Consider the following 19,723-nt stretch of genomic DNA (forward strand, 5'->3'; position numbering starts at 1 on the left):
GTTTATGAAATATTCTATTGCTTGGGGATGAATTAGGTAGAATCGACCCAAAGTTGAAACTTGCGCTCCTATGAGAACGAGACGCTAACAATTTTACACAATAAACGATAAGACGTTGACGTACATAATTTATCGTAATTATCCTATTTGCTTTGAACTAAATATGTGAATTAGCTGAATTTTAGAAGTTTCTCGATTATTAAAGAAAGAAAACCAATTTAGTTTTATACGTAATTACTCCCATAGTTGAGGCCAATTAATAAAATGACTACTATGCGCAGTCAATTAGGCTGTACGGAAAGAAATGTAGAAGTCAGAAATGACTGGAGGCGGTTTTCATGTAAAAATCTTAATTCTCATAATTACTGCCTGTATTTCTGCCAGAATAAAATTTGAAATCCCTGCTAACAACAAATTGGAAACTTTTAAATACATACTATAATAGTAACAATGTCTAGTTTTACACATGATCACGTAAGCAAGCTTATTTGACTATAATTTCCTACAATGAAAGTAACTGGAACACACGCACCGAAAGATCAGAACGCCATCAAGTTGGAAAGATTCGAAATAAGCACCATTCATTTAATTTGATGTAACTGAATTAGTTTATAACACACACCAGGGTGTCGATCGGTCACAAAAGTCTCCAAAAAGTCAAGAAATTAGAAAACAGTAATGAAAATCAAGAAAAAGTCACGAAAGTTAGCTTTTGGGTCACGATTTTTTAAAAATCTGTACAAATATAAGTACACACTGGAAAATTTTGCTCTATAAAATGTGAAAATGCATATCCAAAAATGTCTGTGATCGGCTTTAGACGCTACCAAATCGCAGGCAAAGCACGTTTCTACCGCATGCATGAACATTCGACCTAATTCGCACCCAATTTCGCTCGTGAGAATGTTACCAAACTTTGATTTTATAAAGAAAAGGTCAAGAAATTTCATTTTGGAATTTTAGTAGACACCCTGCACACAGTGAAAAATTGTCTGACTGGATTGGGACTCGCGTTACCTCTAGTGCATGGGATCCTTAGTTCGATCTCAGCTCGCGCCAAGTGAGCTTTGTGGTGGACAAACGCCGGGTATGTAGGTTTTATTGGGGTTCTCCCTTTTCCTCCTACTTTTTTCATTCCAATATTTCATTCATTTCTCATCATAGCCGGCATAACCGTGGGACATAAAGTAATGTTTTCGATTGGAACTCGAACCCGGGGCCTCCACTACGCCACTCTCTCTCTCTCTCTCTCTCTCTCTTTCTCTCTCTGTCTCTGTCTCTCTCTCTCTCTCTCGGTTTCTCTCTTTCTCTGTCTCTCTCTCGGTTGGTGTTCTCATGTCGAACCACGGTAGTTATACCATAGCTCCCTGCTGTGATTGGACAATCCTGGGTCCTTATACCGAGCACCTTAAGGACACAACTTTTTTTTTTTTTTTTTTTTAACATACCAGATTAGTTTAATGATGAACTTTCTTTTTAATGTGTGGACTTTTTTTGCATCCTGATGTAAACGTTAATATCAGTTGAAGTAATTTTTGTTGAGTATTTTGAATATCAAAAGCGTTAGCAATAACAATCCTTGAAAATTGTATCTTAAAATTTCAGAAAATACGGCGCGTCGAGTGCTGATAAAATAACTCGCAATTTACATTCTTTCCCAATGTACTGTACACGGAATAAATATGCAAAACGAGAAAAAGAAAAAGTGGATATTTTCCGTGACTTCTTCGAGCTTCGGGTCAACCACTATCTGATCTCTTAATGATGGCAGGTTTCTGCCGATCACGTCCTTGGAACAAAAGTGACACACATTTTTTTTTTCCTTTCTTGCAAGCGTTGTATAACTATTTTTATATCTTTAGCCTTAATCAGTGTTTTGTGGAGTCAGATGACCTATTATTTAACATAGGACCTAGTGTAAGTTTGCTTATCTCGTTGGTGAAAGCGGCACAGTACTAGTTTACATGTTAACTGCTTGCCTTTGGAAATGAAGACTTCATTGTTTTCAAAATAAGACATTCCATAACAAAAATTCTTGTTTTAAGAATATCGTAGTGTTTATTATTATTATTATTATTATTATTATTATTATTATTATTATTATTATTATTATTATTACATTGCACTTATCGGAAAGGAGGAGCTTCCATGCACCATTGTCCTCAATAGAGTTTCCCCACAAGACGAAAAAAGTTTAATTGAAGGTAAACGGGACAAAAGAAGTTTAGAGATAATTATACGAGACGAAACCTAGCTCTTCCAGTAGAAAATGATAAGTTTTCGAGACATTACATTAGTTACACGATTTCCAGCTCCATAACTTTCAACTTTTCCACGGGAGAATGGGAAGCATTAATGTTTATCATTTCCCTCCTAGAAAATTATGTAGTTGGTCTTCTAAAAACATGAAATTCGGATCTCCCCGGAGAATTTAAAGCTTCCATAAACATTTTATTTTTTCTAGAGGGGCCTCATTTGGTGTTTTACTGAACTAGCGCGCAGATATTTAATCTTACTAATATATTTGTTCAGATCATGAGAATTCCTTTAGTTATCAGTTCTTTTGGAAATTCTCTGATGGATCCATTCCATAAATTGAGAAGACAATATTTGGCATAAAACCTTAAGAAATAAATATAAGCTATTCATCACGAACTCAATTGTCAGTTCTACGGCAGATTCTGGAAGTGCCCCAGTTTTGATTCAATGAACAGCAGTGTTGCCGGGTGCATGTAAGTAAAAGTTTTATCACTTTCGGTTACATCTGGCAACACTGTCTGGTTCTCAGTGTACTTGAATTGTTGCTTCCTAGTTTAAAAATATATGAATGAACAGGGCTTCAGTTTGGTATAATCATTATTTGCTTACAGTTTCCGGTTTAAAATTCTAGTATCCCAAACTCCGGGTTGCATTGTATATTGGACACCCTGTATTTTCTCAATATTGGAACCACAAGTAGTAGTGTATTCCCACCACTTCTGGTTTAAGTAGAGATATTAGAGTGGAAATGGTATTTATTCTTGGGACGCTTAATTGATTGCAGACGCTATCTATCACCGTTTTACTTTAAAGTGGTCAACGTTAAATCCGGAAGTAGTTGTTCTGCCACTTCCGATAAAGAATTCCTAACAACGAACTCTTCGTAACTTTCGACTTTCTACATCTTGGCTAAAATTGATATTCATCAACTGTTTCCGTTAAGACAAGTACCATTGAACGATGATGATCCGCATAAATGTAAAAGCAGAAGTTTGCGTGCGTGTTTCTTAACTAGTTATATGTACAGACTCAATAAAAATGTTGATTACTACCCGACCACCCGCAGTAAATCTTGTCAGTGTCTGAGGCCAACAGTCGTTGATGAATCGTGACTCGAAAAGCATGCGTTGTTCCCTTTGTGATTGAGGCACGTAAGAATTAAAAAATAATAAATAAAATAAATCCTTTTGAAAGTACAGCTGTTAAAATAAGTAGACATATTACGAAAATGCATGTATGTGTTTCGTTCTCAAGAATGTATAAACTCTCAAGTTCGGAGCTAAGTAAGCAATTTTCATATTTTTCTTTTTCTAGTTGCTTGTTTCCTTGATGTTAGCGTACCACACGGATATCCGTGTCGGGCATTGTAGCAATTTGTTTTTTGTTATAACTGTTGAGAACTAGATTGAGTTAGTCACGATTCTTCTATTGATAAGTAATTCGCTGGATCGTGAAAAAAAAAAAAAAAAAAAAAAAAGATCCTTAAGAGGGAGAAGGAGTGCGCCACAGCGGCCGGAAGATTGGTGTTCAATTTAACATGGGATCTCAACCATTTTTTAGGCAAATCATGGTTTCATTTCGTTCTTTCGCAAAAATGTCTCAATAGCTCACTCAATATGATGCATCTCATTTTAAAGGTGCAATTTGAACGCTGTGCATGATATTTTCTTCTTATAAATACAGATAATTATAATCCAAATTCCCATAAGAAAATGATCAAAATTAGAGGGAAAAGTCTTCTGTTCTTTTACAGTAAGGAAAAGAGCTAAAAACTTCGGACTTTTTTGAGAATGGAATACTACCTTTGTATTTGTGCGCTACTGTACTATTTTTTCGCTGTTTCCAATGACATCCATTACACAATCGATGAGAAATTATATCCTTCATTATTGAATCTACAGAAATCAGAAATCAGATTTTTTCGTGTTCACGTACTTGGTCGTCTAACTGCTAGATGGCACTATAGTCATTCCTCATCCCACTTTCCTTCTCAGCGGGAGCCAGTCCTTTTGAAAACCTATTTTGAACTTCTTAACAGGGGCGGGAGAAAGGAAGTCGTGAAGAACGGGAACTTCAAACACGAGGAATAGCAAAATTTATGACCTCTTTAGTTGATGGTTTCTGTTTCAGCAGTACAGTGTATTTGTAGATGGTTTCTATGAGAAGAAGTAATTTGTGTTGGTAGGGATAAAGTCAACCTTTCGACAGAGATTTGTGAAGGAGAAGCCGAACCAAAGTCTTCGTTTATCTATTCCAAGAAAGAAATGAAAACTTCCTGCAGGACTGAGAATATACATACAAGAGAAAAAATAAAATACATTATTATAATCTTATTATAATAATCGAGTAGATTAATCCCCGAAATATTCTTTGTTTACCTGTCAAAAAATCAAGAATAATATAAAGCTCTTTCATCAGCTTCCATCGTACAACATACTAAACACAAACATTATATATATATATATTGGCGGATCCAGGATATGATCAAGGGAGGAGCTAAACCATAGTTTCTCTTTATCCAGAGTAAACAGGATTGAAGTCCATTTTATCCAGTGTATACCTGAACGTCAAGGGGGGGGGGGCTATAGCCTCTATAGCCACCTTTGGATCCGCGCCTGTATGTGTATACTGTTTACAGTGCCGGATTTACGTATAAGCTAAACAAGCTATAGCTTAGGGCCCTGCTCTCTTGGGGCCGAAAAATCTAAAGAAAAACTGGATATACATTTCTAAAATATAAGATAATTAAAAAAAATAAAATAAAATGTATATATACGTAGCAACAATGCTTCCTGCTGTGTAGCCTACGTTCATGTAATTAATGGGGCTCCTTCTGCTGGTCTGCTTCCTAAATTATCTCTAGTTTGTTCATTTCTGTATGTAGGGTGCCTATGTTCATCTGGACACATAAAGGACCCCATTACCTTAAACAGCTTGGGGCCCCACGAAACCTAAATCCGACTCGGACTATCTATTTATGCATGTTTGCTCCCTCTCTTTTCGAAGCAGTGTTTCTTTGATATTGCTTCAGATTCCGGCAGGTTTTACCAAGGAGGGAAGAGTCCTTATTCATTCCAGGCATTCAAACTAGGGACTGGACTACTTGCTTCCAACATTCTGTCCCCCATGTATCCCGGTCTGAATCAATTGCCTAAAGCCCATAAAACATTCAAATTCAAATGTAAATGTTGTTCATCAGTGTCGACACCGAAATATTTCTCAATCAATGGTAGGGGTGTTTGGTATCCTCAATCTGTCTCCCTCTTATTAGCGGAGAAATACTCTATATTCGGTAGTAATTTTTATTTTTTTTTAAAAAAAGTGCTGTTTAATGTATCGCATAGGAAACTAAATTTTTATATACCCTAGTAGTATAGAAACGCACCATACGGTACCTTACAAAATAAACATCCTATGCCAAGGATGCAAACATTAACAATAATAATAGAAAAACATACTAATAAACATTTTAAAGACATTCTTTCATTAATCAAGTCGCACGTAAAAGTAGAAAACAATTTTGGTTATGCATGACTTAAAAAAAAAAAAAAAAAAAAAAAAAGAGGATGCGCTCTAATATAGGCTTACATACAGTTACTTTATAAATTCTTAAAATGACGCGCCCCATTCTTTTTATTTAGGCTTGCATAAATAAGATTATTTTTAACGTTTTAGTGCGAATTGATTAACAGAAGAATGTCTTTAAAAGGTGTTTTATCATTTTTTTTATTCGTTGGACACATTTTCCAAATCCTAAAGTGATATGCAACCAGGGAAATAAGGGCTGGTTAAAGGCTAGTATTTATTTTAGGATAAAATAGTTGAAAATAAAAACATATTAAAATTTGCTTTTAAAATAAATAGATATATTGCAAAGTATGAAAGTAAAAATGAAATATTGTATTGTCGCCGGACTTACGTCGCTCTGTGACAGTTCTTAGTTCTATGACGTCAGGAAATAAGTTCAATGTATACGAAACTTATTCAATGTTTGAAACAAACACCTGTTACGTCCTTGTACACTCATCTCCAAAATGATTGTCGCATATCTATAACTGTCTTCATGTAAGAATATAATGTAATACTGAATTTGCTGGGTACTTTTAATACTGATACTATGTGTATAATCGGGAAATGTATATATGGTAAATTTCATAGGAAAATATTTATAAATACGAAAATTAGAATGAGTAAATCATAATGTTGCTAAATGGACACGAAAGTTTTATTTTCGTTTTATTGTTCTTATTTACTCCTCTTTTGACATGAAACTTGCATACATGTCTCTGCCGATTGTACACATACTAACATTATAAGAAATACCGGGTGAATTCGTTATCAAATTATATTCCTACAACAACATATTTATAGACATGCGACAATAATTTTGGACATGAGTGTACCTTCCTGAAGAAGGTGACATATCTTTTAATTTTATTGTTAATGAAGTGGTCTATTTCCCCAAATAAAAACCAATACCAAGCAGAGCATATGCTCCCTCCTGTCCTTCTAAGCCGGTACCCAAGGCTAAATGTAACATTGCGTCCCTTTCCTGTTGTAATAGGAAAAATTCAGGATGGTCAGCTACTGGTATCGATCCCAGGACCATTCGAATGTGAAGGCGAGACAGAGGGTAAATCTGGTGATCACATTTTGAAAAGAAAATAAAGAAATGGATTCCACTAAAAAAGAGTCACATTGCCAATACATTTCAGATCTTTGTCTGGGTTTTCTGCCTTTCAATTTCAAGTTTTTTTTTTTTTTTTTTTTTTTTTTAAACCACGAAGGCCCAAAATAAATTAAATATAGACTCTCCCGTTTTTTTTTTTTTTTTTTTTTTTTTTTTTTTTTTTTTTTTTTTTTTTTTTTTAATATTTGCATGGTTCTTCATTTTATATCAGACTCTTCCTGCACTATTCCCGCGTTATTTACCATAGGTAGAATCCTTTGAGAAAGAGACAAGCGACAAGTGCTTTAGTGCTCTATATGTTTATGACCGTTGTAGATATTTGAGTGGCTCTCTAGACACGGGGCTGATATCATGTTGGTCCCTCTTATTTATTTGTTTCTTCAGTTCTGTTTCTCATTTAGACAAAAGAAAGGAATTTCACTCCTCTGTCCCATTTAAAAGCCGTAACCATCCCCCTCCTGCGCTGTCCAACTTGGACCACATGCAGGGGAAAACGAAGGAAAAGGAGGTGTGCCATTTGCTTTGACGGCATTTCAGCAACAACCCCATCTGTTGCCAAAATAAGGAAACACTTTGCACTGCGATATCTTCGATTTGTCAAGGTCACTTGACTCCTTCCGACTCTTAAATTACTTTCTTTTAGAGAAAGCAAATCCATCGTTTAATACTTAAAAATCCGCAGGATCAGAGGAACAAAGTAGCTGAGAGGATAGGAATCGAATTACTTTTGTTTGGATTTAAAATTGTCATTACTCCTTACATGTCGAAAAAGAAAACTAAATATTTTACTTTACTAGAAATTCGCATGTCGAGTTATTTGTTTGAATGTCCATCGGTATATACTACAGTATATGGAGAAGTCTAACGTAAGAGCATGTTTTCCTAAACGATATGGCGCGCAACACCGTACGGGGTCGCAAAATTCTAGAATTTAGAAAATAAATGTTATGGTATCCAGAAGATCTAGAAATCTAGTTTCCGTAAGACAGTTTATTTTTATAATTTAATACGGGTCAATAAGGGCGTAGGTCATAGGCGGAGCTATGGAGGGCATAGGGGGCATTGCCTCCTAACTTTTTGACAAAAAAATAAAAATGCCACCTATAAAATCCTTCAATTCTCATTTGTATTTACCGTGCCCCCCAGCAGACAAAAGATCTGCCCCCTTCCAGGAGACGATTCCTAACTCCGCCCATGGTTTAGGTATTCTGTGAGAACATACTTTCTCTTCTGCATTCTGAAGGTATATGAAATATTTTTTATTATTATTATTATTATTATTATTTTATGCAGTAAGCCGTAAGCAGTTATTACTACGTCCGCCCGTGACATTATTTTTCGCAACATAATAGTAGACATTTCTATGACGAAATCTTTGGATTTCTTGACAATTACATATTTAAATTTAAGAATAAGTTTGTTAAACACAAATCCACAAATTGTGAAACAATTCTCCATTCCGTACAATTGTCGGGATGCCACGACACAACCTTGTAACAAGGCAGAATCCCGTAAAATATGAGTGTATATGAATTCTAACCTAAATGTATCGTGGGCGTTTGGTGCAATATGTCATCAGTTTAAAAAAAAAAAATAAATAAAAAAATAAGGTAGGAAGTATTAGCCCAGTTAACGGGACATCATTCAATGTATTGAGACTAAATTTAAAATGTGAAAGTGAACAATATCTTGGAGATCTTCAAAATAGGTTACAATAAAAGTATAAAGTACATATTCTACTCTCATGTAAGATGATAGAACTCATAGAAAGGTACAGACCTGGTTTATTTAAATTTTTGGTAATTATTTTAAGTAAATTTATTAGTTCAAAGTTTTTTAAGCTTGAACACAATTTGAAGTAATTATTTTTGTTGAATAGGAAATGCTCAAAAGTAAGATATCCTAACAGAAGACAAGAAGTTGTAATGTTGCGTAAAGTCCTTGCGTAAAATGTTTGGTTTCCAGTGGTTTGGTTCTTATTAGCTGAACCTGCGCTCTCTACACAGCGCATCATTCACATATGAGCATGAATCTCCTTGTCATTCCTCACAACGTTTGTACATGCCCCTTTACAAACACAGGTGAAAGATGGCTTGATAAAAGTTGGCAAGGGATACCATAAAGGGGAATTTTTTCGTTTTTTTTTTTTTTATCTCAAGTTTTGCAAGATTAAGCCGGTTGGAGTTTCTAATTCATGTATTAGATCTCCACATACTGCATGAGGATCCTTCTTGCATGCAGTATGTAATAAGCAATTACATACACAATTAATTATAATATCAATGAAATGTATTCGTTGGGCAAAACACTTCAAACAATAAATATTAATCTTAGATTGGAAAAATGGTTATCCTTAGTTTTTGATTATCCAGGATACAAACAATGAGTTATGCAACCCACATATACAATTATGTGGTGTTGGAATGTATAAGTCGTAGGATATGATGCTTTTGATTTTTTTAAAAAATCAACATTTCCGATGTACCCCTAAAAAGTGTAATAAAGAAATAACGGTCACGTTTTTTTAAATATTCAGTTAGAACTGGACAATCTCCACAAATTTTGAAATCAACCAGTGAAAACGGCACGTTTCTAGTACTTGCGGTTTTTTTCGAGATCTCATTGAAAGTGTTGAAGACAAACATATAAACTTTTCTTCGCAGACAAACATTATAAACCTAGTATTTCAATATATAGATGCTATAAACGCATAGGACAAATTCCTGTATTGTGTTCTTCAGAAAACCTATTATACTGCTAGTATTTGGTATTGTTCGTTGTAATTTGTCAGCAGGGGCGTCATTTAGGGGGGGCAGGGAGAGGCATTTGCCCCCTCCTGAGTTTGAGATGTATATAGATTTTATCAATAGAATAGTAGTAAATCAGTGAAAAACGCGAAATTTTACTTATATCAAGGGGTCTTGCACCCCCCCCCCCAAAGCAAAGTCTGAAATGACTCTCCTGTTTGTCAGCAGTTTCCAACTTAGTAGTAGTATCATTATAAATAATATAAATTGTATAAGACTAAAAGTTTATGTAAGCCCTATAATATCTTAGTAGATGAATTAATGTTATAAGTTGTTAAAAATCTAAAATACCTTGGCTTCCATGACAAGGCCTTTTAGTATTTGAGCACTTGTCTTACATTCTGTGGTTTTAATTATATATAGCTGTTATCTGAAATAGCACAGGTCAACTTCAGATTTTCTCATATTGTAGCTCTAAAGTCAAGCATTAGACTGCTATGAAATCAGTTTTGATATGTTTTTATTTTTTCATTATGAAAAAAAAAAATATTTAAGCAAATCCACAAAACTATCTTATACCGATTATATTAAAAGTTTTAAAGTGCCCAAAACTATTTAAATGAAATTTCATTGCCCATTGATTTGATTTTTTTTCTCTCTATTTCAGGCTTAACTGGAGTTCTTCTGTTTATTATTATGGTGATCATCTTCGTCTTCGCCCACCCTATAATCCGAAAGCGAGCGTACAAGTTCTTCTGGTCAGCACACAGCCTGTATATAGCTCTCTATATTCTGTGCCTGATCCACGGCTTGGCCAGACTCACTGGGGCTCCAAGGTTTTGGCTTTTCTTCATAGGTCCCGGAATCATCTACACGCTAGACAAAGTTGTCAGTCTCCGCACCAAGTACATGGAATTGGATATCATTGAGACGGAATTGTTACCATCGGACGTTATTAAGATTAAGTTTTATCGGCCACCAAATTTTAAGTATTTGTCTGGTCAGTGGGTTCGTCTATCCTGTACCTCATTCAGGCAACAGGAGTTTCATTCGTTCACGCTGACGTCAGCACCGCACGAGAACTTCTTATCTTGCCATATCAAAGCCCAGGGGCCCTGGACGTGGAAATTGAGGAACTACTTCGACCCCTGCAACATTAACCCAGACGACAATCCAAAGGTAAGCTAAAATTAGTTTCTCTTAAATGTTCCGTAAGCGTTATACTCTGGTGTCTATGGCTCTATCCAGTATATTCTGATTTATATTTAAAAACTTTAATAACCCAAGCTCCAGTCCGCTGCTGTAGATTTTTTCCGTTCTGAAATCCATAAGGAATGTACTGAGCAGCGTGAAATCGAAACAGTGATGCCAGACGCCAGGGCCAAAACTAGAGAAGGGCGAGCGGGGCACATGCTCTGGGCGCGTGGTTAGAGGGGCGCCTAAAACGGGCAATATACACTATATCAGGCGCTCACGCAGAAATTTTTGTTGAGGGATAGAATACTACAAACCACTACGTCTATGTAGTATTGAAAGAATGTTGTTCCGCAACCGAAAAGACTATAAATAATTCTAAAATACTTTTACCTTTTTAATTTCAGGAGAAAAAAGTCATAGAACTAAAATGTTTCTATAAAAGAAATAGTACAGATGAAGTGTAAGATCCAATGTTCATGCTACATTTGTCATTTCTGTTCAACAATTACTGTTTTATTGAGAAAGTATACAAATATAAGTTGAGTTAGGAAGTTTTTGGAGGGTTCGGACCCACTGGACCCCCGTGGGTGTGCCCTGCAGGATACTCCCCCTATTTCACTCTTTCAAGCCAATAGTAAGGAATTTAATGTAGTATCTAACGTCGTACATTAAAAATATTACATTTTTTCCGTTCTGACCATAAGCATTATACCCTTGGTTGAAAGTCATTCTACAAAGCTAGCCTCGCCGGCAGCTCACTCCCGCCTTCACTGCCACCCAGAGCCTTATTCCGTACTCTGCTCAACCAGATTGAACGTTTTGCCATATGTTCTTAAACTGTAAAAGACTAGACCTGAGGAGGAAGTGGAGTTACGATAAACATTTTGCTGTTAAAACACCTCGCAGGTTAAATATTTAAGACTATAATTTCACTAATATTTGTTTGCAATAATAATTGTTTGCGTTGAAGAAAAAAGGTATGTTTGTGTGATTATAATGATCCTGGCAATTTTATTTCTTGAATTTTTCAACCAAAAATTATATAAGTCGAGAGGAAACACCCTCGCACCATCTGTGTTTCACCTAGTAATGCGACCGTGTTGCAGCCAACGAGGAAGAAATATGCCAAGGTGTTTCCTCTCGGCGTTTCGTTCATTGTGCGCTTGTTTCAATGGAGGCACAACCAACCCATGTTTCCGTGTAAAATTTAGCAGATGACCCCCGTTGGAGATATTCACGATACGCCACTGGTGTCGCTACTATTTTTATTGCATTTTACACATGCGATTTGATAATGTAATTTTTTGTTTGAAGGCTCTACGAGCAGTATTAGCTGCGATATAGGCCTGGTACGTTCTTATTGAATCACCCGGTGTATTATATATATATATATATATATATATATATATATATATATATATATATATATATATATACTAAACTATTTTTATCCACTACATCGCACTTTGGAGTAGTGTTAAAATGACAGTCGTTAAATCAATCATTTGACATGGTCATTTTAGTAACACACCATTAGTACTGTTTATATAAAATTGCCAAACAAATATTTAAAAAAAAAATATTTTGTATTAAACGGACTTGACTCTCTTATGGGAGAATAATAAAAGTTGGCAAGTCATTAGAAGGAACTAAATATTGTCTATGATGAACGGGAACATGGTAAACATAGGACCAGTAGATGGCAGCACTTCTACTCAAGTAAATGTCAGAAAATTTGAGAGTTCCTTGTAGCTATGTGGATAGCGTACAAGTCGAAGCGTGCGAGACCTGTGTTCGATTCCCGGCTGAGGCTCGTATGTATCAGATCTAACGCTAAACCATAGATGCAAGTCTCATATAGCTCGCTGCTGAAATTGGGCGCTAAACTTAATTCGATCCAATTCAAGTCGGAAAGTTCATGTGCTCACACATTACTGTTGTGAAAGATCAAAGGAAATTCAATGTGTTGTTAGTTACTTGTTATACGCAAAATGACGTAACTTTTGAAGGCTTTGACGAATGTAATTTGTCTGTGGTTTGAATTATTAACATAATTACAAACGGATATAACATTGATTTTGTTGCCTCAGGTGACAATATGAAGATACTGCAAATTGTAATGAGCGGAAAACTCGCAAGTAATATATCGAATTCCAATCTAAAAAGATAAAAAATATCTGCCGTGAAGCAGATGTGCTGACTCATGAGGCTAGGTATAGAGTGAGATGATGAACATGTTAATCAGGTAGATCAAATTTTGAACGAGTACAGTGCGCGTAGGTCCACCCACACGGAAGGACACGACATATCCAACACCCACATAACAGTTAACGATCGCATGGTACAGTTTGTTTTTACAGTTTTAGTGTTAGAAATGGTGGGTGAGAAAAGAACACTTCTAGATATTATTAGGAAGAGAAACTGGTTGGGACACTGCCTAAGAAGAGATTGTATCATGAGGGACATCCTAGAGGTATGGTGGCGGGAAAGAGAGGGAGGGGGCGAAGGAGACTACAATTAATGGATGATATTAAAACAGAAAGATCATACGCGAAGACGAAAAGGTTAGCGGAGGACCGTGGAGCATGGAAGCTTCTCAGCTGCGGCAAGTGACCTGCCAATAAAGGCAGAATACCTATGATGATGATGATGATGATCATATAGAGCTCTTTCATTCAGCATATGCTCTGCACATCTAGGCAGGGGTCTAGCCACGGAGAGAAATGGAGGCTCATCTCTCCCAAATACTTCCGGTCTTCGCACCCCACCCCCCTGAAATAGAATTCCTCTGTGTCTTCATTAAAAGTCTCTAATACTTACAAAGAAAGAAGAATGTTTATAATAGAATATGAAAGAAAAATATTCAAGTACTTCGTGTTAAAATAATAATAATAATAATAATAATAATAATAATAATAATAATAATAATAATAATAATAATTACCTACCAAATGCAGTAATTACTGTAATCCAACTGGATCTACAGTTTCGAATTTACTACTGTACCATTTCATTGCATAAATATCGAAGTTTGATCTTACTCTTTCTTCAATTCTTTTAAAAATAATTTGTCTTCTATATGCAGGGTGTTTCAAAACAGTGACAACGTTTGGGAGGTGATTCCCGACATTAAGATAAGACAAAAGCATAGACCAACCTGGGTGCACAAATGCTTCCTTTCGGAGTTATAGGGTACCGAAAACATGAAAAATATGAACTTTAAAGATCTATAGCTCCAAAACTACAGGATCTACCGTAGTCGAGTCAAGACTTCACTTATGACCTAGTATGTGCCCTATCCAAATATCCATGTTTCAGAATCTTGTGGTACTTCCGCAACAACTTTTATAGAGGTAAGTATTTCAAATTATATGCCCATAGCCAAACTTCCTCTATAAAAATTGTTGTGTGAGTATCTTAGGATTCTGAAACATGGATATTTAAATAGGGCACATACTATTCCTAAATGAAGTCTTAACTCGACTACAGTAGGTCCCATAGTTTCGGAGCTATAGACATTTTTAAAATTCATTGTTTCATGTTTTTAGGAGCCTATAACTCCGAAAAGAATCATTTGTGCACCCGGATTGGTCTATACTTTTGTCTTACCTTGGTATGAGGAGTCACCTCCCAAACGTTGTCGGTGTTGTTTTGAAACACTCTGTATATTAAAATGACTGTGTCTACGAATTCTTCATAGACTGTTGGACTGATCTTCTATTGTAGTATGAGTTCGCCCTGGCTTAACTTCGATTTTTGTCTAATTTTCGGCATTGGGTGGGAACGGGATGACACATAAAAGTAACTGAAACCAACTTAGTGTCCAATTTTTAGTTTTCGGGGTCATTGAGATGAATAGTGACACTGCAGGTGCCGTTCAAATTAAGTCTCCATCGTTAGAACTAATGAAAAAGTTGAGGAAAAATAGTTCGGGTTCAGGAGAAGTAAGGGCACAAGAGATGCAATTTGATTATTAAGGGTGATCTGTCAGTTTTATAGAAAAGGGGATAGAGGTATATATGGTAGTTATTGATCTAGAAAACACTTTCGACGGCGTGAATTGGAAATTGTTGGAATTTCTAAAGAAAGTTTGGTTGCAGTGGAAAGATCGAAAACTCATAAGAGACTTAATGAACCAACAAGTAAGTATTAGAATAGGGTAAGAAATTACAGAAAAGAGCGTAATTGAAGGGGAATTCTACAGAAATACTGTCTCTTGCGTACATTATTTAATATCTATCTAGACGAGATAGTGAAAAAGAGCCTATATAATTAAGACTACATTTCGATAGGAGGTAGAATGATCAGATGTATACGGTTAGCAGATAATATGGCGCTTGTTGCAGAATCTGAAGAGAGAATCAATAAGATGTTAGAAAACTTGAAGAGCTGTGGAGAATATGGGGTGGAAACAAATGAGATGAAAGTTATGGTGATTGGAACGAAGCGATCGTGTCAAATATAGAAGTAGGATGGGGAATAGAACAGATGACTAGTTTTTGATACCTGGGTAGAATTGTTAATGATATGAAATGGGAAAAGTGAAATAAAAGCAAGGATAGGAATGGAGAAAGAAGCTTTTAGGAGGAAGAAAATATTATTTTGTGGAACCTTGAATAAAATGTTGAGAAAAAGACTTTTATAAAATGCTTCGTGTGGAGTATTGTATTGTATTGTATTGTATAGGTCACAAATTTAGACATTACGCTAAAATGAGAAACTACCGGAAGTTTTCGAAATGTGGGTATGGAGAAGAACAGAATCAGCTGGGTCGACTGGAAAACGAATGAGAGGGTGTTAGAAATGGTGGGGGAGAACAATTTTAAATATTAAAAGGAGGAAGAGAAACTGATTGGGGCATTGGCTAAGAAGGAACTGTATCATGAGACTGTATCATATGCTAGAGGGTATAGTAGCAGTACGATTTCTTGGCAATAACAGAGACGTGGTTGCATGAGGGTATCTTTGACTCAGAACTCTTTGATGCCAGATATTCACTAATCCGTAGTGACAGAAAAACCGGCAAGAGTAGGGGGGAGGGGTAATGCTTGCAATACTAAATAAATATAAAGTGTGTTTGATATATAATGATGACCTAAATAATGGCGTAGACTGTCTTTTGGTGAAAGTAAGTGGGGAGAGGGTAACAATGTATATATGTCTTGTGTATTTTCCACCAAATTCTGTCATTTGTAAATATGATGAAATATTTCAGTACATTGAATCGAAGTGTCAACCAGGCTGCACCCTTCTTGTACTTGGTGACTTTAATTTACCAGACATTAAAGGTACGGGTTTCGATTTCATGAGCGCCCCGGGGCAGTACAAATTTGTAAATAACTTCATGTCATTATATGACTTGAAATCATTCAATTATGTTCAGAATAGTTTAGGTAGAACACTAGATTTGGTATTAACAAATTTAGATAATGTAGTGGTTGAGAGAGAACCCCCCGTACTTAAAGAGGATAAACACCACCCTGCGCTATTAATTAAAATCAAACAGAACAATAAGGTAAAGATAAAAAGTCAAAGTAAAGTAATGGGTTATAATTTCAGTAAGGCAAACTACAATCAACTATATCACGAATTGGGAAAGGTAGAGTGGGAGGTACTGACGTTGATTGCGCTGTTGAAAAGTTTTATTCCACCTTATATAATATATTTGACAAATGCATTCCGAAAAAGAAACAGAGCACGGGAAACTATCCTAGCTGGTTCACGCTAGACATTATAAATAAAATTAAATGAAAGCTCGTCACCGCAAAGCGATAAGACTCGGAAAGTCAAATATAGATTTACATAAACGCGAATTTAATAAACTTCGAAAAATGATTAAGAAAGATATACAAGTCGCATATACAAACTTCGTTAAGGGAGCGGAATATTTAATACAAGAGGACCCATCTACGTTTTGGAACTTTATTAAGAGTAAAACAAAGCATTTAAATGGTAATGTATTGTCTTATGAGGGTAAGGAGTTAGCATGTGATAAAGATATAGTAAACGCATTTGCAACCTACTTTAAATCAGTGTATACAGACGGAGCACCACTGCTAGTTGAAATAGATGATTCGACATTAGTTAAAATGTATGAAAAAAATGATATGTTGCAAATAGCGGTAATAGAAGTGGACGAGATTCGAATGGCAATCAGAAAACTAAAATCAAAGTGTTCGATAGGTATCGATGATGTACCATCATATGTAATAAAAGGTTGTGAAGAGAGTTTCTTATTACCTTTACACATGCTATTTAACCTAATACTCCAAACCAGCACGTTTCCAGCAAAATGGAAACTTACAAAAGTTTGCCCTATTCCTAAAAATAATGACAGTAAAGAAATTCAAAATTATAGGCCGGTTTGTATTCTAAACTCATTTGCAAAGATATTTGAAAGCATAATTTATAAGCGCATTGAAAATCACATTAAACCAGTAATATCGGATTATCAACATGGATTCGTTCCTGGCAGATCCACCGTAACACATCTTGCTGTCTTCACTGACCATCTAGTTGATACATTGGAGAGTAATAATCAAATAGATGTAGTTTATACAGATATTGCGAAAGCATTTGATAAGGTAAACCACACGTTGTTAGTAAATAAACTTAAATTTCTCAACTTTTCTGATCAGTTAATTGCTCTTATGAAGTCATATTTGATGGACAGAAAACAATATGTGGTTTATAAATCCTGTAGATCATTTGAATATATTCAATTTTCTGGAGTCCCACAAGGATCTAATTTAGGGCCGTTACTTTTTATAATATTCATTAATGACCTTCCTAATTGTATTAAAACATCATATAAACTACTCTATGCAGACGATTTAAAATTATATAGGAGAATTACAACAGCACAGGACTGTGTCAGTTTGCAGGAGGATCTAGACAGAGTAAATGAATGGTGCAAGAACAACTTGTTAAACATAAATTCAGATAAATGCAAAACCGTGTCCTTGACTAAGAAACGGAATGTTGCTGAATTTCAATATAAGATAGATGGTAAAGAATTAAAGGGGGAACAAACTGTCAAAGATTTGGGTGTAATATATGATAAACTATCGTTTGAGCATCATATAAATCAAATTGTAAATGACGCAAACAAAAATCTTGGATTTATTTTGAGAATGGGAAGGGAATTTAATAAGTCGAATGTTTTACTGAAATTATATTTTTCATTTGTTAGATCAAAATTAGAATATACGTCTATTATATGGAACCCCCACACGAAGAAAGACTCTATTAGAAATTATATTTTTCATTTGTTAGATCAAAATTAGAATATACGTCTATTATATGGAACCCCCACACGAAGAAAGACTCTATTAGAATAGAAAGAGTTCAAAATAAATTTCTGTGGTTTCTGGCGTACAAGAGAACAGGCATCTTCCCCACATGAAAATAGTACTTCTCTTAATGAAAATTTTAACACAATGTCTCTCAATCACAGAAGAGTGTTAAATGACATGATATTCTTGTACAAAATATTAAATAACAAATTAAATAGTAAGGATTTGGTCTCTGCCTTTCATCTCAGGGTACCCAATGGAAACATACGTGTGAGAATGGAAATTTCTTTTATTCTAAGAAATCTCGAACAAATGCAACAAAACAGTCACCAACGTGGAGGATGGATGCAGTCTACAACAAACTGAGTAAATGTAAAAAAGTTCTGGATATACACAGTATGAGTCAGAATAGATTTCGCAAATATATTATAGATATTCTATGTAACTCTGGTATGAACACTGTAATTGGATAGAATAACCTGTTGTGTTCTTGTTCTTAAATAAATAAATAAATAAATAAATAAATAAATAAAGAGTGGGAGGGGCGACGACTACTACAATTAATGGACGATTTCAAAACGGAAAAATTGTACGTGAAAATGAAGAGCTGAGAAGAAGGCAGTCTCGTTGCAGCAAGTGACCTGCTAATGTCAGAATACCTATGATGATTAATAGCTTATTTGGTACATTTTTTACGAAGTGTGATTCTCACTTCATACACTGTCAATACCAATGTTTCAATAAGGTAGCACACTGCAAATAATAATAATATCTATGATGAGTTATTAACAATTCTTTATTCTGAAACTATACATTCGGTTTTTTCTTAAGTATGTAAAAGTCTATTTGCCGTGAAAACCAATGCTTTCTAAAAATAAAATAAAAATTGCTAGTTACACCGCTCCATTTAAGTAATTAGTGCTGGCAGCGCTACTAAACATCACATCAAATGTAGTTTATTATATTTTTTAAAAGTTATATTATATGGACTAAAATCAGTTTATGTATGTTCGGGAACGCGCGCTTTGACGTTTTTCTTCATTCAGCATGTTGCAACGGGTACCACACCTCTTTGTTTCTATAAATTGCTTCAATCAAATGATTTCCACCCTCCGGGAAACAGCTGGCAGACGGCCTTGTACCGTTAAAAAATAAATAAAATAAAAACGCCTCAGCCAATTGAGAGGTGCTGGACGACCTTCGAGAAGGATGAACGCGACTCCAGAAGGCATGATCAATGATCATGCACTTACTTTGCTTTCTCCAACCAATTCTTTCTTGGCTGGAATGGAGGAACGTGACATAATGTCTGCTTATTTGCCTTAACTTACATTCCACACAAATTACAAGATGTATTTTTCTTTTCAGGAGAAATTCCACTATTCGCTTCATATAAGCATAATTATAATCATTGTAAATATTCTACTATAACTAGCAGAATAGTTTTCGCAAACCGAGAAGTTCCCACGCATCACGGTTGTCAGCTTCATCGTGGCACGTTTTCTACACTCCCTCTTTTTTCTTCTACTATATCT

General features: G+C 35.3%; 1 protein-coding gene across 2 annotated transcripts in view; it reads left to right on the plus strand.

Annotated features, from left to right (window-relative positions):
• Positions 1-19,723, plus strand: part of Duox (dual oxidase) — a 458,692-nt gene that overhangs the window by 411,565 nt on the left and 27,404 nt on the right. For both annotated transcript variants that reach the window (XM_081740305.1, XM_081740304.1), the window contains one exon: positions 10,364-10,875. In XM_081740305.1, coding sequence (XP_081596431.1) covers positions 10,364-10,875 — 512 coding nt within the window. The remainder of the gene's footprint in view (positions 1-10,363; positions 10,876-19,723) is intronic.

Source organism: Thermobia domestica, chromosome 15 (genome assembly GCF_964235325.1).
Source record: "Thermobia domestica chromosome 15, izTheDome1.hap1.1, whole genome shotgun sequence".
Taxonomy (NCBI): domain Eukaryota; kingdom Metazoa; phylum Arthropoda; class Insecta; order Zygentoma; family Lepismatidae; genus Thermobia; species Thermobia domestica.